This window comes from Phasianus colchicus, chromosome 2 (genome assembly GCF_987193195.1).
Source record: "Phasianus colchicus chromosome 2, bPhaCol1.hap1.1, whole genome shotgun sequence".
Taxonomy (NCBI): domain Eukaryota; kingdom Metazoa; phylum Chordata; class Aves; order Galliformes; family Phasianidae; genus Phasianus; species Phasianus colchicus.
The window spans coordinates 44,989,297-45,013,778 of record NC_143437.1 but is presented as its reverse complement, the minus strand read 5'-3'; the positions used below and the strand labels follow the sequence as shown (position 1 = coordinate 45,013,778).

Here is a 24,482-nt window from a genome sequence, read left to right as displayed (position 1 = left end):
TTTTTCCTCCTGAAGTTTATTTTCCATATCTCAAGAAAGCTGTCCTACCAAAAGCATCCATCTACACTAGACTGTGCATATATGATGGCGGACAAGCTTTCTATCTCTCTTTTGGTCTTCTTCATTTAAAAATGGGATTATGACTGCTGGACTTCCCCATATCAACAAGTCAACTTGTTGAGCTAGAAACAAAGCACAGAATCATGTATCCTGACTTTTAATGATTTATGAAGGTCAGGAACAGCATTACATTCCATTCAATCTAAGTCAAAATATTCAACAATATTTTCAGCCTTCTCACAGTGTTCACAGGAGCAACATTTGAAAAACAGCTCTGAAGATTATCATGGCACTCCAATATCCTACAAAAGAGAAGGAAGAACCTAGCATACCACTACTCTTAAGGAAGATTCAATTTACATCCTTCCAACAAAGAACTTTTCAGTGACTTCTTTACATGGCCTACACATCCCTTAGCACCAAACATTAGGTCTAAGTCACTAAGTCCTACAGTATTATCCACAAGGCTTGGGATACTCCCAGGACATCGCTTGCAAGGAAATCACCAATTAGGAAACCTTAAATTTTAGGTATGAATTAATGAAGATTCTAGCACTGAGTCTGAGCCCACGAATACACAAGGAAGACAAACTCCATAGAAAGCTTGAACTCATCCAGAAAAATTCTGAACTCTTAGCATTTAGAAATATATTGAACAAGTAATCTCATAATAAAAGGAAAATGTACCGTGGTCTCAATTTTAAACTTTAGATAAGCAAGGAACATATGAAAACTAAAGAAATATCATGGTTATTTTGCCTGTGTAACTCCTTCCTTCTTTTTAAGCACAAAAAGGCAATGTGTGTACAATTAATGAAACACTGATATATTTTTGTGGCTAGGAAAACTTCACAAAAATTCAGCAGCGAAAATCAGTTTGCATTCAATTTCTGGAAAAATAACCAAATAACCAGCATTCAGTAGAAGAACTCTGAATACTGAAGGGTTAATATCTCCTGTCATTCATATGAAGAACAGCACCGCAAAATGCAAGGTCAGATGAACTCCATTAAAAATGGTTCAAATTTGAAGGCTTTTAAGTTTTCTATAGCTAGCTTGTCTATACAGAACCTTCAGCAAACTGTACAGCATTAGTACATTGCACATCTTTGGTTAAACCCCATTTGAGCTAGGGAAAAGGCCTGTAAAATGTCAGAGAACACTATGAATTTGTTTGCTTTAAGAAAAAAAAAAACCCAATAAGAGATTTTCCACAGCATTCAAGGATGGTACAGGAAAGGTGCTACTATAAAGTAGCAAAGCAATATCAAGAAGAGCTACTGTCAAAAGCCTTTCAGCTGCAGATCTCCCACATTTTCCCCAAAACAAGGGAAAGTTATTTTAGAAGTGACAGGCAAAAATTAAACCCATACAATCACTCTATTATCTTACCTACCTCAAGTGGCAGATTCATTCAACAAAACTGTTCATTAGAAGTACATACTGATTCCTGGATTTTTGGTTGTAAGTACCAATAGCCATGTAAGTACCAATAAATAGTGAGAAATCTATGTAGAATGGGGGAAAAAAATCCTCACGTATGAGGATGTTCAGCTGTGTTTTAACCTTCAGTGAAAACTCTACACTCAAAAGGTGCAATATAGTGTTTCTAAATCGAATTTCAAATAAACGAACTGAAGAATAATCAGACTGAAGTGCACTTTCCCTGTCAGCACCATGAGATAACACAAATGTTTGGTATTGACACCCCAATGTAATTTGAGTACAGAAAGAGCATACAACTTAAGAATATCAATAAAAATGGGCTAATAGAAGAATAAAACAACCTACCCGCAAACAATTATACAGTAATCTCTATTATCTCTCTCTCTTTCTCTCTCTTTGTGGTTTCTTATTTTGCTTTGAACACTGTTTCAGCAAGGACCAAAATGGGTCTGGCAAAATGATAACTGCCTCCCCCAAGCCCAAGCAGACTAAAGAACTGTCTTGCATACACTTCCATTTGCCTTTTTATCCAGCATTAAAGTGCTCAGAATTCCGAATACTGTGTTGAAAGAAGCATGTTTAAGAAAAAATTTCTACAGGACAGATGTAGGATATTCAGCAACATGCATTTAAAATGCCCAACAGGACCTTGCTACCTTAACAACAGTCTCTGAAGTGAGAAAACAACATAATCCACAAGTAAGATGATTTAACATGTTTGCAAACAAGTCACAAACTATCTTGTCATAGAGGAGTATCAAGCATGTGCAATCAGAAGCTCTTTCCACTCAAGTATCACAATGAAAGACCTCAAACAACTGCTGAAAGGAAATATTGCTTCCCACTAGTTTCAAAAAGTTCCTGCACAAAATGAGTAAGACATCACTGCACCAGCTGCTGAAATCTTTGATGTACAAAGAGCCTAAAAAACTACTCCACAACATGTTCCTATATTATTTTCATGCTTTTGAGAGAAGGAGAAACACCATGGTATTTGCTTCTAGTGCTGCACATTGCTCAAAAGCAGAACAGTAAGAGATGTAGTCAACTGACAGCAAACCCCAAGACATCTTCCATCTCACCTGCGTGTTACACCAGCAGATGTATTCCCTGACCTGACAGAACACAAAATTCCTCCAGTAGTTCTGTCTATGGAAACATTGTTCTTCCCCAGACCGGAAAGAAATACAAACTAGCAGTTGTGCTTGTAATTATTGAAGGCAATCCATGAAATATCTTCCACATCTTTGCAGGAAAGTTACATAAGATTAAGAGGCTCTCCTTCAGATGTTTTTCTATTCTAGCAATACAAGTCATCCCTGGAGCTAAGAAGGGGGTTTCTACAAACACCCAAAGTATCTTAAGAAGAATCTGGTTCTCTAAGTGTAATATTCAACCCTTAATGAGGCAACAACTCAAGCAACTTGTAAACATTAATGCCTCATTCTGTGCTATGACTTGGATCATAGAACTACTAAGGTTGGAAAAGACCTCTAAGGTCATCTAGCCCACCCGTCCACCTAATGAGGTTCAATAAGGCCAAGTGCAGGGTGCTGCACTTGGGCCAGGACAATCCCAGGCATTTATACAAACTGGGGGAAGATCTCCTTGAGAGCAGTCCTGTGGAGAATGACCTGGGGGTCCTGGTGGATGAGAAGCTGGACATGAGCCAGCAGCGTGCACTCGCAGCCCGGAAAGCCAACTGTGTTCTGGGCTGCATTAAAAAAGGGGTGGCCAGAAGGGAGAGGGAGGTGATTGTCCCCCTCTACTTGGCTATGTGAGGCCCCATCTGGAGTACTGCATCCAGGCTCTATGTGGGCACTAGGAACGCATGCCATCAAATAAAAACTTGAGGATTAACACAGCCCTGGTACTATCACACATCCTCATCCGGATGGCCATTTCTTGTACTGGGATGCTTATAGCTGTATGTGGGAGGAATTAGTTTCACTGTTTCATAACAATCAGCTAAGATGACAAGCCTGAAGCAGTTCTCAATTTCACCTGATTTTGTTTCTAGAAAGCTCAGTTATAAGAAGAATCAATTTCCATCTCGTTTTCTCTGCAGTCTGTAAGCAGGCATCGGGGGTGCCCATTTGCATGCAAAGAAGGGCCTTCCCCTTAGAGGGATTTACAAACTGCAGCCAACACATTGTAACTTTACCCAGAGGTGTAATAACATCCCTTTCAAAGCACAAGAACAGCTATTAGTACTACTATAATTAATTTATAAAGGCAAATTAGAAGCTAAGACAATTGTTTTTAAAACCCATATGCATCCTTCCACACAGTCGTACTCCCACTGGCAGATCTTCTGTTTATGCAGCACAAAGTTCATCTTGGGCTGAGAGTCAGCGGAAGGCCAGTTAGCCATTCAAGTGAGGAGCACAGGCTGCTTCTCGACAGAAGAGAAGCTAATTTTCCACCAAGACAGAGGCAGCAAGAGGACAAGTTATCAATCGCTGCTCCACTCATAGCCAAATACATTCCTGAGCAAGCACATCCAACACCATTAAAGAAGTCATTCATCCAACATGTGTGTCTCAGTCTCAGCACTCGGCAGTTATGTCCCATGCAGCCAACAGGTGCCCAGCATACTCTGCTCACCCAGCAGTAGCACTGCACCAGCCTACGAAGCACAAACCAGTTCTGGATATACAAGACAATCTCCCACTGCCTCCACAAGCTGCACAGCCATGTGCACACATAGCATTATAGCCAAGATAACTGGCTCTCTCAACAAGCTTGGCCAACTTCACAGTTCTCTTCTGCTAGTGCAGAAGAGCTGTGTATATCCTCTGTGGTGGTTTGCTTTCCCCAGATACCAAGGAGGCAAATGTATTCCCATCTCTTCCAATTTAGGTACAAGCATCAGCAAGAACTGTGCTGCGTTTCGCACTTCCTTCCTCAGCATACTCCTTGGCTCTCCATTTTTTTGAAAGAAGAGACTGAGGACAAAGAGCCCCTAAACTATTTAAAAATAGAAAATAAGACTGATTGCTTACCTAACCTACATTCCAATGCCATTTTCCAAATCCACCTAGTTTTCAAACTTATTACCATTTTGCACAGGTTTGCAGTGTTCGATTTCCCCACTAGAGCTGCACTTTGCAGAGTTCAGTATCAGGAAGAACTTAGCAGGGCTGACACTTTACAAAAGGGGGTTAACAGATAATTGAATAAGTCAGTGAATACACACTGGGAGCCAGAAAACATTGATGGAAAGTTCTAAGCCCAAAGGTCTTCTTTTTTCTTACATTTGAAATATAATAGAAGTTGTGTAACTCTTGGCAATTCAAGTGCAACACTGACTAAAGAATAAACAAGTTTTCCTCTTGGCTAGTTGAATTTATTCACTCTCTGCAACTAACATTCTCCTGTATGCATGTGAGGAAGACTACAGCTAACCACTCCCTTGCAGATAGTTGTCGAAGGAGTTAATGGATAAAAAAGAGAGTTTATTTGCAGTAAAACACATAAAGTAACTTGGACATCTAAAAGCAACCCAAATTACAGTCTGATGAATTTGAAGAGCAAGAGACTGAAGCTCAACAAAGCTTCCAATGTACAATTAAGAAATTTTCAACAGTTCCAATTTCATAAAATGCCACTACAAAACAAACAAACCCCACCAAAAAACCAAAAAAGCCTATTTAACAGAGCCAATATTTTTTAGTAGTAAAAATATTGATACCAATAATAATGGCATCAGAAAATATCCCCATCTCTAAAACATCTTAAATTAGGTCAGAACAGAAACTGAACTCTCGCTACTGACCAACTCACGATTCACAACTGGTTTGAAGACACCTTCAGTAACCGGAGTCAACTGTGCACAGTTCTGTTCCCTTCCATTAAAACCAAGTTGTTGCTCTAGTAAATCCTTTCCACTATAAATTCAAACTGGATACCAAGTTTTTACTTCTTTTGTAACTTCAATCAATACGCAGTAGTTTATACTATATGACATTAGCCTGCTGGGTTGTCAGTCAGGATGTTACGGCCATATTCACAGTGGAAAAGCAGCAGCTCACCCAGCTATGTCTCCAACTATCAAACCACAGTTGTTCCATGTGGCCTTCTTACAGCATGAATACACTTATTTGAGCTAGTCTGACTTAATTCAGATAAGCAGATATGCAAGCATCTCCAACTCAGGCTGAACTACCGTAGTGAGGAAAAGGCATAAACCAGAAGAACAGTCTAACCTCCTGTATACAGTATGATAGCAGACATTGCACTTGCACAAATGAGATTACTACTTTCCCATGCTAGAAATGAGAAAAGAAAAAAAGGGGTAGAAGAAAACTTCACTACCATTCAAAATACAAGAATACTTTCCCAACAGCACGGTGTCAAGGGTGAAATGCTCTCCTCCAACTCCAACAGTTGGGTCAACTTACTGATTTAGGATTTAACAGCTACTGAAGGCAATGTGATGCATATCACCACTGCAATGCATAGGAGTCTATACATTCTCCATGGCTAAGTTTCAGTATCTCAAGCATTTTCATTACTGCTTACGTTATGTGTTCATCAGCACACCAATGCCCCACGAAAGTCATTATATTATACATACACTACTACAAAAACACATCAGTTTTGACTGTCTGATCTACTGCAGTTCTTTCAAATACCTTTTTTAATGATGCGTCACTTTCCCCTTTTCAAACATCACTCAGATAAAGGTGAATCATTTGCCAGTTTGCAAAGCTCTGCTGTACAGCTCAAATAACTGTCTTTATCCTTAAGCTAGTCTATCCTGAGCATGACTGGGCAAAAATCTCACAACACAACCTTTTCCAGTGAAGACTAAAGACTAGATTAACAACCCTTCCCAACCAAGGACAAGCATGCACTATTACATGCTCTTATTTACACAGTGACCAGCCTCAGGTATAGATGAGACCATGCTGAGGGCAGATAAAGGCTTCAGCCTGAAGACTGATGTCTCTCCATCAAGTAGCCAAATGGCTGAATGGGGCAGAAGGTACTGCATTAAAAATAATATAGCTATAAAAAAAACTGCCTCTGCCCTAAAGGAAAATTTATACATGCTGTTTCCTATATTCCATGGCTTCAAACATTCTGTGCCACCAGAAAAAAAGTAAAAACTCGGCCACATTCATGGCACTGTTTACACATCAAAACGAATACTACTTGCAAACTCACTACTTCAGGGACATACACATGGACAACAAATGCAAAATTCCTTTATGACACTTGTCCCTTTATCATAGAAATAATAAAACAGTACCTGCAATTTATTTGGGCTCATATGTCCTGATGCAGCTTTGAAATCTGAATCAAAAGCCTGTTTGAAAAGCAATGCTTTGAAAAGTTGCATGACAGACTCACTGATGAGAGACAAATAATCTCCGATGGCCTCCAGCTCGAGATATGTGGCAGATTTCTCCCTCAAGTGGTTAATTACGATCACTAACAATGCTTCCTTCTTCTCAGGTTCCTAGTAGTGAGTAGGAGTGAGTAGGTAACCTGGAGGAAACCATTCTGCTGTACTCCTGCAACACAGCTCTTAATCATTGTCTTGGATGGCTGTTTTCTTCATATGAAACCACCCATAACTTACTCCCATTGACAGTAACATTATATTCAGATCATCTTTAGGGAGCCTCATAAGGCATGCAATTTTTAACAGTTTGTTTTAGAATCTACTTTCAAGTTTCAGAAAGGCCCAGGTCAATTACTCTGGAACACAGACACATTTAACAGCACACATAACTACTAGACACAGGGACACGTCTGTATTTGTTAACAGCTTCTGGTGAGATTGCACTCTGCTATAAGTTGATAGTAATTATGTTGAAGACAGAAGTTACAATAAATCATTGCTGGAGCTCTGCCATTGCTCTTCAGAAACAAATATATAAGCATAGTAATATCACCGAGATGCTCTGATAATTCACTGCTGATGGGTGGAGATTCTACCCACTTCTTATTAACGGAGAAGTTAATATAAGAGAATATAAAAGGATATAGATCTCAGTCATCGTACTGGAATGATTAGTCAACAGTCAGTGAGTTGTCATGACTCACAGCAGCTGCATGGATTTGGTCTTTCTACAGGTTATATACTGAGCATATGCTATCTTACTCCCCTAGAGACTCCCATTTCTTTCAACACTTAGAGGCTACCTGCTGTACTGCACGTTGTAAACTACATGCTTATACTGAGTACATTGAGATGCAGCTTAAGCAAACAGTTTACAAGTGGCTTAAGAAACCAACATATTGAATCACTGTTCTTTCTTTTCTTTTAAACTATTTCCTATTTCTGAATAGCATTCACATATGAAAGCTTTACAAAGATCAAAAACAAAATCACGCATAATAAAGAGATTGAAAGCACTATCGGAAATGACTTGTTAGCAATGCAAACCTACAAACAGTGCGTGTCACCAAGTTATGCTGTCATTTGGTCAATATTTCTCAGTTGGCTTAATGAAACATGATGGATAGTCAAATGAGAGGCAGACTTTCTTCATTTTCTGAGTCAAGCAAGTATCCCAATATCAAAGAGCAAAATATTTCAGCAGAACAGTAAATTCCAACAATGCAAATACCTCTCCACACAAACACAAGCACTGTAGGAAGCAGCAATGATCTTTATATATGTTACTTTGACATCCATTTCAGATTTTTTTTTAACAATTCCCTCAAGACAAAATATGAAAATAGCTTAAAACAAAACAAAAACAAAATCTTACGGCTTGAAATGCAGTAAGCCAGCCTGCAGTTGATCCTTCTGAACAGTTGCTTGTTGATTGGCCAAAGTATAAGTGTAAAGAGTTGAATGAAGTTAATGATCAGTCCTGACACTATAAATATGTAGCAGATCAGCAGGTGGCAAATGAACTGAGACTTCAGAAAGCCAACGATGTCCATGATTTGCTGAGAAAGCAAGAGAGTACCTTCAGACCCAAAATTCAGAAGACAACCTGCAAAATCAAATAGTATCAGCAGTTACAGAGTGCATTTGTTTCCACAAACAGATTAATACAGATGTCACACTGCACATTTAAATATCTGAATGAAACTTAATGTCTTTATTTAGAATAAAGCCTGATTAAAATATTTGCAAGAGTAAGCATGGAAAGAGAATATCATATTACTGTATCGATTTACATTTGGCTTTGGAAACAGATTTTCACATTTCAGTTCTAATTCTGCAAGACACAAGAGCACATGACTCCATTCCATGCAGCATAATGCACCTCTATCAGGCCTTCATCGCTAAAAAAATAAGCAAAACAGTTCACTTACATTTTGAACTGTCAGTACTTTCTAAGACACATGCTGTGTCCTCTGCTATATTTAAGAGTAGCTCCAAAATTTGCAAGTCTCAAAGCGTGCCTTTTCAACAAAAGCTTGCAAGCGTTAATGATACTTTACCCAAAGAACTGTATCACAGCTGGGACTTTTACCACACCCACAGGATACTTCTTTATTATGGTCCCATGGCCTCTCTTTAATGTTTGCTATTTTTTTAACCTGAAATTTATTTCAGGACTATTCCATACATTTCACACAAACAAGGGGGGCCCACATTAGCTTCCGCATTTCTATAAACAATTTTGTGTGTGTGTGAGTGTCTAGGTAACTTCACATGGCTATTTTATGCAACACCCTAAAAAGGTGTTTCCAACTTTCACTCTATTTGGGACTATTTACTTTCAGATAACTTTATCAAAAGGTTTGCTTTACTTGTGTATACATAGGGAAGTCCAAAACACTGCTGGCTTTTATTTTTTTAAGCCACGTCTGTCTAATGATTGATACTGTGAGATTTCTGTCCAACTTTATTTAAAGGAAACTGGCAAACCAGGAAGCTTAACTACAAGTGTACAGTGTACTAGGGGTGAGAACTAAATTTTCTTCTTTTACTTGATTAAGGAAAAACATCCAAGGTATCAGAGGTCCCACTTCCTTCAGCACAACCCAGAGTAATTCTTTATCACATGCACGGCTTTAAACTAAACATAAATAAACAAATAAAAATTGAAATACGTTTCACGGTATCATTTTCCTTAGTATATCCCATGCATAATCAAGAAAGGGTCTTTAAATGCACACACACATACACCACCATGTGTGTGTTTCCACTCCAGAAAAAAGAGACGTTCACTAATGACAGGCACAGGAGTAGCTCTACTGATTTTGAGCAGTATTTCTCAGTATGCACACAGCCTAAGACTCCAGTGTTATCATAGGAAGATAAAAATCCAGAAGTTTTCTGCCCCACGGCACAAGAGAGTAATGACTCGTTTCATTCACATAAGATTGTTACAAACAAACAAAAGCTACTGTGCACACTCACTTCATTCTTGTCTATTGAAAATAAATACAAGGTTTGCAGATTTACATTAGAATTTTTGCTTTCTTCTGTGTGCTATTCCAACCATGCTCCCAAACCAAGAAGTAGCAGCAGCTTCCAGCTTTACTAGCTTGTTCCCTTGTTCCATCCAAATACCAGTTGATTTTGGCAGAGGAATAAGAGCTTGACTATGCACAATATGCGCAATTTGTTCAACTATTCCTTGACACTATAATTCTAACAGTTATGCTCCATAAACCCAGAAAGGAAACATCAACAGCAGCACTAACCCCTGACCCAACAGTGTTTCCAGAAAACCGGCTCTCAGGTTACTTCAAAAGATCTGTACAATTTTGGAAATGAACGATCAAACCTTAGGAGCTGAGAATCCAGAGGAAATGTCCTCTTTCCAAGCATACCAGCCTGTCAAAAACCATACTGAACCTTTGCAGCCATTACTACCACCAACTCTTGGCTCACTTGCTAGGAGAAAAAATACTAAGACACAATCTCTCATAATCAATACCCTAGTCTTTTGAATGTGGTTAAGGAGGAGGTGCTGCCATGCTGCTCCCTTCCTAAACTATTTCTCCTTGTGAGGCACAGGGGAGTTTGCCCAGGAAGGAAGCCCTGAGACGGTATTTCCGAATATGCCAATCACAGGCAATAACAAAACAGCAGCTGTCAGCATCCCAGGGAATTAACTGATAAAAAAAATCTTAATGCTCATCCTTCTAGTTTATACAAGACCGCATTATGTGAAACAGTGAGTCTAAATCAGTGTCCTGAAACATTTGTTTTACTGCCCTTGCTGACTATGCTTACTACAAGAATATGCTTACACACAAGAACTGCTACAAAGCAACAGGAAGATATTCAGCCAGGTTTTCAACCGCAAGGAAGATGAAGCAAAAATGAAGAAAGAGAATCTGTGCTGTGGAATAATTTCTATAAAGTGTTTATGGCAGTCCCAAGCCTATTATTAGTAGTTAAAATGTGTCCTTTGTGTATTACAGACATTGTTCGCTTTATCTTGCCGTACTATTCAATATCAAAGCAGACACCATCTGTAGCTCAGAACTGCAGAGCAGGCCTGTGTTCATTGTAGTAAGCACTGTCATTATACTTGTAAAAAACTTTTCAAGCTTTGACCAACTGTGTGCTACAGATATGCTTCTTCGGATGGCAGAAAATTTATTAGCATGGTTTTGCCTGAACACCTTGTTTTTGCTGAAAGTTAAATAGAACGAGAAACGTTGTCTAGTAGGAATCATTGTAATGATTCATTCTGGAGCCCTTTGTCTCACACTATCAGGATAGAAGCAAATACCTAACAGAGAAAAAATTAATAGTAGTAAAACAATGTTTTGAATAAGTATACAGTGAAAAATAATAAAAAAAATTCTCTAGTTCAGACTATATTACTTTGAGTATCAGCATTAGATCATTTAAATAAAACTGTTAGATTGAAAGAAAATAGTGGCTTACAAATGGATGGTTTAAAAGATTGCAAAATGTCTGAAACCACAATAACTGGTTTTATCCTACTGTCCTTGGTTAAAACTAGCTTTTTGTGCTAGTTAGCCTGTTTAATTCACAAAGATCAGAAGAGAACGTATCCAGAGAACTACCCATGAAATAAAATGAAAACATGGCCTACTTACAGTGGAAACCTGGAAACTCACTATTTGATAAGATCAACAAAATTCTTCAGTAGTAAGCAGTTGATTGACAGCATTTATGAAGAGGAAAAGCAGTTGACTGACAGAGTTAGTGAGGAGGAAGAACTCACCAGAACGCTACAACATCAGTTTGCTTTTATCCCTGCAACAGTGGTTAAACTACATTAAAATCTTATATTTTATGTGCGTCATTTACTTCATGTTAAGTCTATAAAACAAAGCTTCACAGAATTAAAAGAGACATTGATGAGCTGACTGTGATAAAGTGTATTTTCTGTCTTATTGTTTGATGAAGCCACGGTGGAATATTTAAAACTCATTTCTTCCTCATGCTCATACTTCAGACATGACATTTCAATTCTGTAAAGCTTCCATGAAATGTTCTAGCAAACTAAAACTACTTAAGCAGTACCACTAAAATGAACGTAATCTAACTTGCCAGAAAAGACGACGACATTAGAGACACTGCTGGTATTTTAGTTTTCTGAGAAGTAATGTGACTAGAGATTAATTTTCTCCTCTGATTAAATGAAATTTATTTTTCCTACATAGCGCTCATTCAGTTTTATTTGCTCACACAAACTTATTCTTTATAAGATTTGTTTCAATATGATAGGACTATTTCCATTACTCAAACTCCAAGAAAAGCAGCTCGTTCTTTGCACAGGCTATATAGTAGCTGAAAATTAATTTTCAAGAATCAAGCCTGATCTTGACAGAGGTCTAGAATCTTGCTTTCTAAGAGTTCACAGGAACTTTTCTCATGTGCTCAGCCTTACTTAAGTTCCTCATGGGTAACATCAATGTCACACTGGTCTAAGTGATAAAAGGATGAGCTCTTTAATTCTTAATCCATGAGGCTAGTTTAATAAACTACAGTGATTTCCTTATAGATAATGGCTGAAAATTACAGCAATCTTCTATAAAACAAAAGGGCCAATTGATGCATTTTCTCAGAAGCTATTAAGATCAGATTGCTGCCAAGAAGCTATCTTCTATCAGACACCCTTTAAAACAAGTTAGAAAAAAATGGCCAGCCAGTGCATCAAAAACAGATAGGAATTTTCTTTAAAAACAGTTTTCAGTTGGATACAAAACAAAAGACTCAAACCTCAAATGTCTGTCTTGGGAACAAGTCAACAAGCATCTATTCACGTGATTAAAAGGTCACAAGATTAGATTTAAAAGAAGATTCCATGATCACTTATTCTCTCCAATTCTTCCCCTAGTTCCATTGTTCAGCAAGGTCCACTCTGTTTTCTACTTTAACTAGTCTCCATATTCCCTTCTGCTTGGAAAAAAAATGGTCAGAAGGACACAGAAAAGACAAGACAACATTACACCAGTGACAAACAAGGTGAACATCTCTCTTCTGGCAGAGGCTGCTGCCAATTAAGAACACCGTGTAGCACTTCAAAGTCCGCAAGAGATTTCAGACTACAACTAGGGCTCATCTTAAAGAACAAAACTGTTTGCACTTTCACAGAAAGCATGAGAATGAAGCTGAGAACTATAACCCACTTCATTCAAAATTTATTCACATTTGCATCTGGGCTAAGCTAATATCGTATTTACTTACAACTGTTGACAAGACAGTATTGGAAATGGTTCTTTTCATTAAAGCATATTTCAAGCCTACACAAAGGTTTTTGCTCATGTCTACTCTTTGATAAAGTGCTAACACTTAAAACTTAAATGCTCTGCTGCAAGTTAAGGAAAAACAAGCATACAATGATGATGCCTATTCTTGTCTAAATCAGATTCTCGGATAGAGAAGAGTAAGCACAGGTCAAATTACAGCAGTTTCTGAACGGCCTCTAAGTGCCTTTCAATTGCCATCAGAACAGCAGAGATAGTGGCATTGTATTTCATATCAGAGTTCATCTAAACACTGTTTCTGTATATGGAACGTATAGACAAGGGCAGCCACAGAAAGCCCTTGTGCTCCTCCTGTCAGTAAGCATCAAAAGTCAGCAACAGTAAGGCTGTGTCCACAGGTGTATTTGCGTTCAAGGGGTATGCATCTATACGTGCCATGGCAAAAAAAAGTCTGAAGAGTTACCTATGTGCCTTGTCAGGCACAATCAGGGTTTGAATCGCTTCTCCCTCTTCCCCAAAGGCAACTACCAAAGTATGACCTCTTCCCAAAGTCCCAGAGTGGGGAAACATTTGAGCATATCTAACACCCTTTCCCTACACTTACAGGAACTCCAGAAAGCTTTTCAGCTTTCCTGAGAGGTCACATGTTCCTAAACTGCTTATTTTGTAACTTGCACAGCTGCAAAGGAGAGATGACTCCATTTGGCTGTTTTAAAGGCTGAAGAATGAATACTATCTACCAGCAAGTTTCAGGATTTCCAGCTTAGAGACTTGATGTGCATTGGGTTCATGCAGCAAGATTTTGGCAGTGGTGAGAAGGCCTCTGTGAGTAGAGCCCCTTGTGAGCTCAGAGACCAGCTCCAAGCCAGCTTCAAAGGGGACCCGCCACTGCCACAGCTGAGCCATGAGTGACTCTGGGCATACCTCTGGGAAGGCAGATTTAAGAGAGGGGAAAACAGATGTGTGACAGCAGCTGGGAGAGAGGAGGGAGAAATACAATAGAAATAGCCCTGTGGACCCCAAGGTCAGTGCAGCAGGAGGGGAGGAGGTGCTTCAGGCATAGAGCAACAGCAACCTGCAGCCCATGGACACCATGCAGAACAGATCTCCACACGCAGCCATGGAGGAGCCCGCAGTGCAGCAGTGGATAAGGCCTAAAGGAACTGCAGCCCATGGAGAGCCCCAGGTTGGAGTCAATGGGGACCACTACAGTCCTGAAGGATATGCCCTGAAGTATAGATCTGTGTTGAGGTTGCACTTGGAAAGCTGCAGCCTGTGGGATGCCCACGCAGGATCAGATTGGGAAAGATCCCCCACTGGAGCAGGCAGCAATCATGGAGTGGCAGAGAAAGAACTTTACTGACCCCAATTCCCTGTTGCCCCGTACTGCTCAGAGGGAAGAGGTAGAAGAGGGTGAATGGGGGGAGACAGTTGGAGCACAGGAAGGGAGAAGTCTTTAATTCACTTTCAGTTCTCACTGCTCTAGTCAGTTAGGTAATAAATTACATTAATTACCCTACACTGAGTCTGTTTACTCCATGACAGTAACAGCTGAGTAATCTCCTTGCCCTCACCTCAACCCTTAACCTCTTCACATCCTATTTTCTTCCTCACTGCTTTGAGAAGAGGGAGTGAATGAGCAGCATGGTGGACTTTAGCCATCACTGTGAAGTCAACATACTATAAAACTGAATTTTTAATTTATCTTCTATTAAGCACAGAGACAATTAGCATCACAGAGTCCAAACTAAAGAAACAAAAGTAACCCAAGCTTTTCCCCCCTTTCTACTTTCTTCCTACTGTCCACTAATGTCAGAGCAAGACAGCCATGCCAGCTCTTCAAGCCTGCCAGAATATGAGTTCTTTACCCCTGCTTGCATATTGTCTGCTGGTAAAACACTGCATAGCTGCTGTTTGCCTTGACAGCCTCAGGGCTTGCCCCCTTACTGCGTGGAAAGGAATCATACAAGGGGAAGCTGGCTATTTGGGAGAGGCATCCACAGCGCAGAAAAGGGAAGGCAAGATGGAGAGCTACTGCCAAGTTTAGATGAACAGCAGCTCAATCTTGCTTCTTCTTTCAGGAGCCCTCAGCACACAGCCTGTGGGAAGTATCTCAGTGGTCAGATCATATTCAGGGAGGAGGAAGCTGAAAGAGGGCACCAAAGGGACCTGGGCTTAAATCTAAAATTGGGCAATCTAGAACTCCTGGGGGTGCTGAGTTTAGGGAACAGAGGGTCAGCAGAGCTTGATGTTGAGGGAAGCATTTATTTGATGAGGGTAAACTCCTTGAAGTTAAGCACTTCTTCTCCAAGCCTCTAAAGAAATTCTCAAAAAATGTGGCTGGGTGAAGCACAGCAGTCATCTGGGGTGCACGATAGGACATTCACAAAAATGGCAGTAGGAGGCAAGCTGCTTCTTTCCTGTATGCCAAGAGTTGCTCTTCGACAGTTTACAGTTTCCCAGCCAAGCTCCTGGATTTTAATACTTCACAAAATACATATTTCTCAAAATCACAACTATCTGCTTTTTCCTTCGGAAAAACTAGAAGAAAGAGCTGCATGAAGATCTTAAGAGTTGAAGGACTCTATCAGAGTTCAGCTCTGTATACCACAGAGTTCCTTTGATTCCTCTTGCTTTCTCTACATCCATCAATCCAACAAGTTATGTGTCCCGACAACTAGGCAATATAAACACTGGCCAAATTTAGGAATTGAGCAAGAGAGCAGAACTAAACAATAAACACAATCTTACAAGAAAATATGTAAGAATCTAGGCAGGGTGTGAATGAGACTATCTGACAGATGTAAGTGATCTGGACAGTTCCTCAGATGTAACTGAGGTGAACAACACACAGAGTCCAGGACAAGTATAACGTACTTGCAGCCAACGTCATACTCAATCTCGAGTCACCATATGCAACATTAAGTGCTTAGTCAAAGGTAACTAGGACCGTGTATTATTGTTATCTGGCACCCTCCTCCTGCAGAAACAAATAAATATGTAAAACCCTCAAAACACACTCCTACCAACACACTTTGGTGAGTGATCAGCTTCCTGCCAAAGTACCAGAGGCTCAAACAACAGGATCTGAATGTCTGCAGCAAATCCATCCTTCTCTCATATATACTATGTATATATACAGAGTGTATCTACTAATATATTTTATATATATATGTATGCATGTACACATGCTTTTGCGCTACTTAATGAATTTGCACAGAACTCTCGAAGTGCTGTATGAGGCAATTCCCTATCTGAGGGACAGAGATGAGCCCTCAGCACACAGCCTGTGGGAAATATCTCAGTGGTCAGATCCATAACACTGCTTACATGCACAGAAAATTAACAAATTAAAAATTAAGAAAATTGGAGTGCCAGGAGAGCAAAATGTTGCTACTTGCATCGTCACACTTAACCAGCATCAAGGGCATGCTTCACAACCTCTGTGTTGGGCATTTCAGGAATAGATCCAACACAAGAGTAGCTATGAAGTTCTAGAATGCTTATTATAAAAAAAGTTTTTTAAAAGAGTTAGAAGAAAAGAAGTGGGATGGTGGGGGCTGGAGGCAACAGACAAAGGCTCATTCAGTAGCTTGCATTAAATCAGGGTTAACATAAAAAAAAAAAAAAGTGCTGGGAGCACTCTTCATGGGAAACCTCTTCTATGAAGACTCACAATTTTTTCCTTGCCAAACACTGATCACTGCTGTCTTTTCAAAGGACTGTAAATCACATTCACAACACCAGAAGGGCTAGTGCGAGGTACAGGAACTGCCTAAGATCTTGACAGATGAAATCCTTGCCCTGCATCCAAACCAGCTTTAGGTGTGAGGCACCAATGAAACACAGGTCACACCATCAGTTTAAAGCTTTAAATATTTAATACTCCAGTTCTTACCCCTAGTTAGGTAATTAAGAAGTTAAGACTACAAAATTATTACCTTTAACTTCAGGTTAGCAGCAGACAGATTTCTATACCACTAACACTCTGTTTTATGCAGGCAGAGAAGTTATGCATCCACTCACAGTGGACATGGAACAACTCCATTTGTACATACTGAAGATCAAATTCCTTATTGATAGGATTAGAAAACACTACAGATTTCTGTTACTCATTTCAGATGAAAGGAGTGGATGGGTCCAGGAAAAACTCCAGTTATTCAGCAGGCCTGACAAGATCTACCTTGTTACTCTTATCTTAGACACTGGGAGCTCACAAGGCTGTTGCAAAGCCTGACAGTCACACGGCGGAACCAACTTCAGAATCATGACATGCCAGGTTTTCAGGGTCCATCCACCTTTATTTGCCTTCTTGACTGTGCTCCAGTTGTCCTTGCAACAGCTTCTGACAGGCCAGGTATGCATAACAGAGAGGGAAAGGATGCACCCAACATGCCTGGAATCTTCAGCAGCAACAGATAGTGTAAAAAGTATAAATGCAGACTGCTCAAACTAGGATGTGCATACTCATCTAATGGCTCCTATTTTCCCTCCATTTTTCTGTTCTTCAAGAAACAGGAATCAAGTATACAGCGATTTAGATGGAACCATACCATAAACTAGAAGGTACAGCTTTCATACCAAATTGATAGCATTGTGTGCACATGCACACAACAAACACAAATCTGTCACCGTTTGTATCCAAGAAGAAATTAAAGCTTCTCCCCCCCACTCCTGCAGACCCAGGAGCTGCCAGGGCACGTGGGCCAGGCACCACCCACTGTGCTTCCTCCTCGCAGGGCTACAAGGGAACAGCTCAGACCTCTTTTGTGAGAGGACCCAAAAGCTTCCAGGACAAATCACAAGATGCAATTAGCAGTGCTGGAAATGAGAAGTGCCATCCACCTGATTATTTCAGTGAGCTGTTAGATTGGCTGGATTTTTTCCTTCTTCTGACAGTGATTTTGAAGAACTGGATCCTTCAACTAATCCATTTGCATATTTTTAATTAATATGAAAAAGTATTCATTAATATGCTCTTTGTATACTGAAGAAATGCTAAAAAAAAAAGGAAATCTTTTGTTCACAAGGACTTATCTTTGTTCACCTCCAAGTATTAATTAAATGTGGCTGTATCCTAGCACACGACACTGAAGAATACGAAGTACCTGAATTTCTCCTTTATGAAAATCACATACTACAACTGAAATGGAGATGCATGCACAAGATGTAACCCACACCAATCACAGGAAAACACTTCTTTATTGTATTTTCCATGCATGCAGCAGGGAAGCATCCAGATGCACTGTTCCAAGAAAAGCAACTTCTACCTCAGAGAGGTAACACCCAATACTTATAAATGCTTGGGTCCTACAGCTGAGATTTTTTTTTTTTTTTTTGCATGTTCCCCTCCCAAGAAAAAAAGATTCTAGCATCAGCAAAAGGCTCAGCTGCACCCACACACTAAGCAATCAGACATTCAGATGCCAGGTTAAAAAAAAAAAGACCAACACAACAAAACAACAAATAAATAATGGTGACTGCTTTTTATTCATGCTTTAGTGGTCATACGCTGCATCAATTTTCACTTATCTCTGCCTCAAAGATGTATGCTTCCTAACTGTTTTGCTACACAGTGAATTCAGAACTTACCCAGCCTCCTCATCCTCCTCCCATCATTTGTCCCCTAGCAGACTGATATAATCTGAGAATTTCAGAGAATAAAAGCCTTTATCACAGACATAGGCTTTATCAAGTCCAATAACAAAGGCAAGTTTCATTTTGGTCCTCATTCAAATCCTGCTGAAGCCAAAAGAAATCTCTCAACAAGCTTTGCTCGTTCTTGTTATTTGGAAAACATTATCCCCCAGAAACTGCCAAGTGTCATATAATTAATCAATGTATTCTCAGTACCTAAAGTTACAGCTAGTCAAAGCCACCATAGACTTTCAGCAAAATGATTTATTTGGCAATGGTGCATTTACTTGACCTGCATTGACTTGCAGGTGTGCCAAAATGTTACAGTTCCTAAACGTTCTGGTAAGAATCCAGTAGCATTTTTACAAACTTTCTAGGAAGGAAATTAAGTACATCAACAACGACCTGGATTTTCCCTGCACAGCTTCAGGTGCCTAAACCCTTTTAAATGCCTGGCTTTGAGTCTTTGTCCTAGTAAGTTAAAATGAACGCGGGACAGTTTTACAAGGCTTCATTTCAGAATGAAGCTCTTTTGTCACCTGTCAGGAGAAACACAGTACTTAACGCATGCACTCAGAGGATTATGCATATCCATGTGAAAACTAGGCAGCAACACAACAAAGGCTCAATGAATTTGGGATCCATATGCTCCTAGTTATCCTTCTGCTTATTTATAAGCTTATTGTGCCTGTCACCATTGGCTGACAAGAAAGGACATTCTCTTTCAATTACTTTGCTCCTCTAGATGCTTGTTTTACATTTACTGGTTGTGGGAAGACAGTGGTACCCCTGCTGCCTACTGCCTGTTGATTTGGTGACACTGATGTTACTGAATTGTTTTCAATGTAATTTTCACTAGTATTAGATCAAAGAAAAGAAACTAAATGTCTGTGCAAGCTTCAGCACTGTCTAAACATATCCACAGAACCATAAAATCAACTAAAGCACTGTTAACCCTTGACAAACCACCAGTGGCAAAGTGGGAAAATCTCAATTTCATTTCAAGAGTCAGCTGCTACACAGAGAGCTTCCAGAAATGCAGAGCAGCATCTGCAATAACAGTATTACCATGTTTTTCAGCACTTAGAGAAATAAGAGAAAAACAATGATATGTGAAGAAAGAGCCTGGAGAAAAGAAGCAGAAGTAGGACATGATTTACTTTCACACAGTAGTCCTTTTGTGTAATCACATGCAATTTCTACACATGGATTTCCCCCAAAGATTTTCTTTTCCCGTCTCTAAAAACAAGTTTTCAGTTAGGTGTCCCTCTGTTCTCTGAGAGACGAAAAAAGATCGCATGATCTGCCAACTGAATCTGTACAGGCAAGCTTTCCCATTCACCTGAATCCTGCTGGAGAAATACAACTGAAACTTGGTTTTGTTTGATCAGAAAAAAAGCAATTAATGACATATTCTGACATATTTGTCCAAACTTTTGCTGATACAGTAAACAATCACGCATATACATGAGAGCACAATGCGAGTCCCTGCCTGCAGCTCCTTAACTTCTGGCAAGTAAACCTTCTCTCGGTGATCTCCGACTTCCTTCCAGCCTAGAACTAGTTAATTGCCTTTCCCTGTTCCTGTTATCTATGCTACAGCAAAAACCTCAAGCCAGGTCAGCTCATTTGCAAGCAACAGAAAATGACTTCTGTGTTACACCGTGCCATTATGAGCTTAACAAAGCAGACAGAGGAGCTGAAGGTGAAAGGGGAGTTGTAGAAGTAAGAAGATTAAGTTCAAAACAAAGAGCAGACAACTATCAGGCCATAATCTAGCATCTCCCAGCTGTGGGTTCACTACAGCTGTTGGCCCTCCCCATCCAGCCCCTAACACTCCTTGTGCTCCCTTTCAAGAAAACCACTACGGCCATTATCTTTTCCTCGCATTATCTAAGAGCAGACTTTACAGCATCATTGTCCTTGCCACAGAACACAGTTATTCTCACTCGTTTCCATTTCCTCTTTTTCTGACCTCACCTTGACCCTACCACATCTCTACTCTGAGGCATTGGAGGAGGAAAGGGGAATAAGAAAAAAAAAAAAAGCAAAAAAATGAAATGATTCAGCAGTTTCTGGGAAGCACAGGAGCATTAGTCAGAGGTGATAAGGGCAACAGCAACAGCGAGCAACAGACTGATGGATACACTTCCCCAAACCCCTGAAACCGAATAGCTGGGAAAGCCAGCCCTCACCAGAAGCAGTTGAGAAAAAAACACTATCAGCCACCCAGCACCAGTGCTGAATCCAAATGAGCATACAGGTACTGCTCTCCGGTCAAGTTCCTTTCTTACAGACAAGCACACTGCATCCCACCAAGCTAAAGAAACACACCTGGGGAGACAGCTGCCCTGTATAAAGTTCTCTCCAATTAAGGAGATCCACAGCTGCAAAAGCTTTCACTGAATAAAGGATATGCACAGTGCACTAAAATGCATTGCCGCTCTCTTGTTCCTCTTCTCCCTTATCAGGATATACAAGCAACAGCAATGGTGATGCAGCTAGTTAGGGAAGTATTCATCTACACCAAGCAGCACACGTTTGACTTCTTAAAGACCAAATTTAATAATACAGGTCCTAAGGGCTGCAGACACATGTGCAAGAATGACATTTGCTAGTCCCAGCAGAGCCATAACAGTACCTGCCTAGGTTGAGGAGATTTCCAGGGGCACTCTTCCCAGCCTTCATCTTTCAGCAATATATAAAATCAAGGTTTACAAAGCAAGACCACCTCTTTTCAGTAGGACAGAGTCAGCCATAGGATTCCCACCCATCACCTTCAAGGCAGCCTTTCTTTATTTTGAAAACATATGTTAAGCTGTAAATGATGCACAACCATCACCTCAAGAAAGCACAGCTCTTTCCTGAGAAGCTGAACTCAGTTTCACTCTCTCCCAATTTTGGCTGCGCAGAACAAGGCTTGCTGCCAACAGCTGTCCCCCAAACCAACGCTTACTGGGTCTCAAGAACTGCATGTTGAGGTGCTGCTCCTGGACCTATCCCCTGTTCTATGCCTCTGGGCCAGCACTGTCCCCTCTCTGCAGTTTCTCCACTCAGAAAATACAATGCTTACAGCTTCTTGTGAAGCACGTACTAACATCTGTTATTTAAATGCTTACCAACAATACAACCAAACTTTGCTTTAGAGCAACTTTTACCCACCAGCTGCTTACAATGCCTCCTCTGTTCACTGCAGGCATATTTTCAGATATATTTTTTCACATGAACTCTGGCCCTCTTTCTTCTATAACACTGCTACCATTTCATTTTTAGATACAGCTTATTCAGGCATTGTTATGCAGAACATTAAAAGGAAAAAAGCAAAGCTATGTATAAATTTATAAAAAAATTCCTACAATGACCATAAATGGATTTCCATCCATAGCACAGCAAAATGTATTTGGAAAAATGCAGCATTACATCTGTCACAAACAGCTAGAGAAAGTTGCCAGGCAGTAAATGACAGCAATCATTTATAACACATCAATTCACTGCATTCAGCACTTATGCAAAGGTAGTCCTAGCATATCACATGCCAATTAGTGCGTGTTTAAAGTGCTGTTAATATCCATATCAGAAGTTAGTGAAGAAAGAAGGCCACAGCCTCAAGCTTACATTGCTCTGCACTCCTACTGCTTCCCCGCTACGCCAGCTTTTAGTTCCTTGCAACTCACTCTCAGGGAGAAGTGGTTATCAGCAGCAGCTGAGGCTGTGAGCGTCCATACAGCTCCCTGGGCTGGGTGCATGGCTGTTTGTACAGAAGCACTCACGGGATTTTCTGGGAGAGGGTGGGGATGAGAGGGAGCTTCTCATTTCCTCCCATTTGTTTAGAATTTCGGTTTCCATGCAGCAACAAGGTTATGCTGTCCCACACAAACACCTGCGTAAGGCACATTGCTCCTAGAGCTCTACACGCAGTACTGAAACACTTATAACTTAGGAACGTACGATAATGACCCAAACCCTCCACACGACATCGTTTAAGCAGACTCTTTATTCCGTCCTCTTTTCAGCCTTAAACGCACACACTCAGTGAGAAAATTACACGGGGGGGGGGGTCGCACCTTAGCTTCACAGCCCTTCCTCGGAGCTCCCCCCACGCTTGCTATTAGCCGCAACACTCGGTCCGGCCGTAGCCATTGTTTCCCTCAACCGAAGCCTCCTCGGGAAGGCAGCAGAGCTCCACAGGCGAGCGCGCCGCCAGGCAGGGGCTCCCGTCCTCCGTCCCTCGCCACGCCTCAGCTCACACCAACCAGCCCCGCTACCTGTGCCTGCGGCCGAGCCGGGCTGCGCGCCCACCACCACCACCAGTACCCCCGCCCGTTTCCCCAACAACCCCGCCGCACTGACAGGGGACGACGGGACGGATGGAGGAGAGGGGACGCCCCCACCCCCCCACACGGCCGGCGTGAGGCCGCCGCTCTCCTCCCGTTTCCACGGAAACCCCGGGGCGGCGCGAGGCGCCGGAAGATTCTCGGCGGCAGACACGGCGCGGCCGGCGGCGGCGGGTGGGGGATAAACCGAGGAACTCGTGGCTGCAGCCCGCAGCCCGCTTCCCGCCGCGCCGCGCCCCGCGCACACACCCCCACACCCCGCCCGGCCGCCGGCGCTGATGGGTTGGGGAAGACGGCTCTTTGTTGTTTGTTTCCAAACCGGGCGCCGGCCGGCTCGAGAGGCGCAGCCCCGCACCTGAGGAGCCCTCCGGCCGCCAGGGGAAGAGCACGTACCTGGCGCCGCCGAGCCTGGGCATGGGCGCGCGCTGAGGCGCCGGGAGCGGGCGGCACCGCGCCGAGCCGAGCCGCGGCTCGCCAACTGCCACTAGTTTGCACGCGCCGGGAGGCGGCGGGCTCGGGCGGGGCTGCCTGGCTCCACCCGCCGGGCGGCTCCCCGGCCCCCTCGCCTTCCCTCCCCGCCGCCATGTCACTTCCTCCCCGACCCGGGGGGAGACCTCTCCCCCCGCCTCGGGGTCGTCCGCTTTGGGACGGCTTTGAGAACGGAACGCCGGGCTGAGCCTTGGCAATGGGGTCGAGACGGGGCGGGCTGGGCTGTGGCGGCGTGCGGGCCCTCTGGGGACGGGCTGCGGGGTGAAGGGCACCTGTGTGCGTCTGCCGCTTGAGGGAGAAATTGGGAAATAGAATAGCGGCTGCTCCGTCTGGACACCATGAGAGATGCAGGTGGTAGCCGTGCAAGCGAGCAGCGGGTTTCCTGACGCGCTGTGATCGCCGCCTGTGAGAGCACAAACGTTTGCTGCTCGGCTTTGGCTGTGGAGTCGCAAGTGGCTTCCTGAATAGGGAACAGCGAGAACCGCGTCTGTTAAATACCCAGAGTATCAGAAGGCGATCGTGCTGGGGATGACGCGTCGCCGCGGGCGGCATTGTCAGCTCCGCATGTCGTGCAGTTACACTGGGGCTGGAGTGCTCCGGCATGATCTGTGACATCCTGGTCCGTAGCAGCCATACAGCATCCCTATTCATCCTGAATGTAGAATCATTTAAAGACTTTAAGCCATCACTAAAGCACAGAAGATTAGGCTGGATATAAGGAAGAAGTTTTTTACAATAGGGGTGGTGGGGCACTGGGACAGGCTGCCTAGTGTGGGAATACAAGAAAAACTGTTCAGAGCAGCAGCTGTGGAGCAAGATAAACATCATGAGAACCAAGGACACCTCTAGAAGAAGAAAGAACATCTCACGGCTCTGATTGGATAAGTGCCTGTATGAACG

General features: G+C 41.9%; 1 protein-coding gene across 4 annotated transcripts in view; it reads right to left on the bottom strand.

Annotated features, from left to right (window-relative positions):
- The window catches only part of AGPAT4 (1-acylglycerol-3-phosphate O-acyltransferase 4), a 70,244-nt gene extending 46,619 nt beyond the window's left edge, over positions 1-23,625 (bottom strand). The window contains exons 1-2 of one of the 4 annotated variants that reach the window (XM_031612668.2): positions 23,487-23,625; positions 8,235-8,465 (exon numbers count right to left, since the gene is read on the bottom strand). In XM_031612668.2, coding sequence (XP_031468528.2) covers positions 8,235-8,412 — 178 coding nt within the window. In that variant the 5' untranslated portion in view covers positions 8,413-8,465; positions 23,487-23,625. Of the gene's footprint in view, positions 1-8,234; positions 8,466-22,374; positions 22,790-22,823; positions 23,446-23,486 lie in introns of those variants that run through there. The other 3 variants (XM_031612683.2, XM_031612676.2, XM_031612689.2) reach the window with 3 other exon arrangements.
- Between the last annotated feature and the right edge of the window lie 857 nt (positions 23,626-24,482).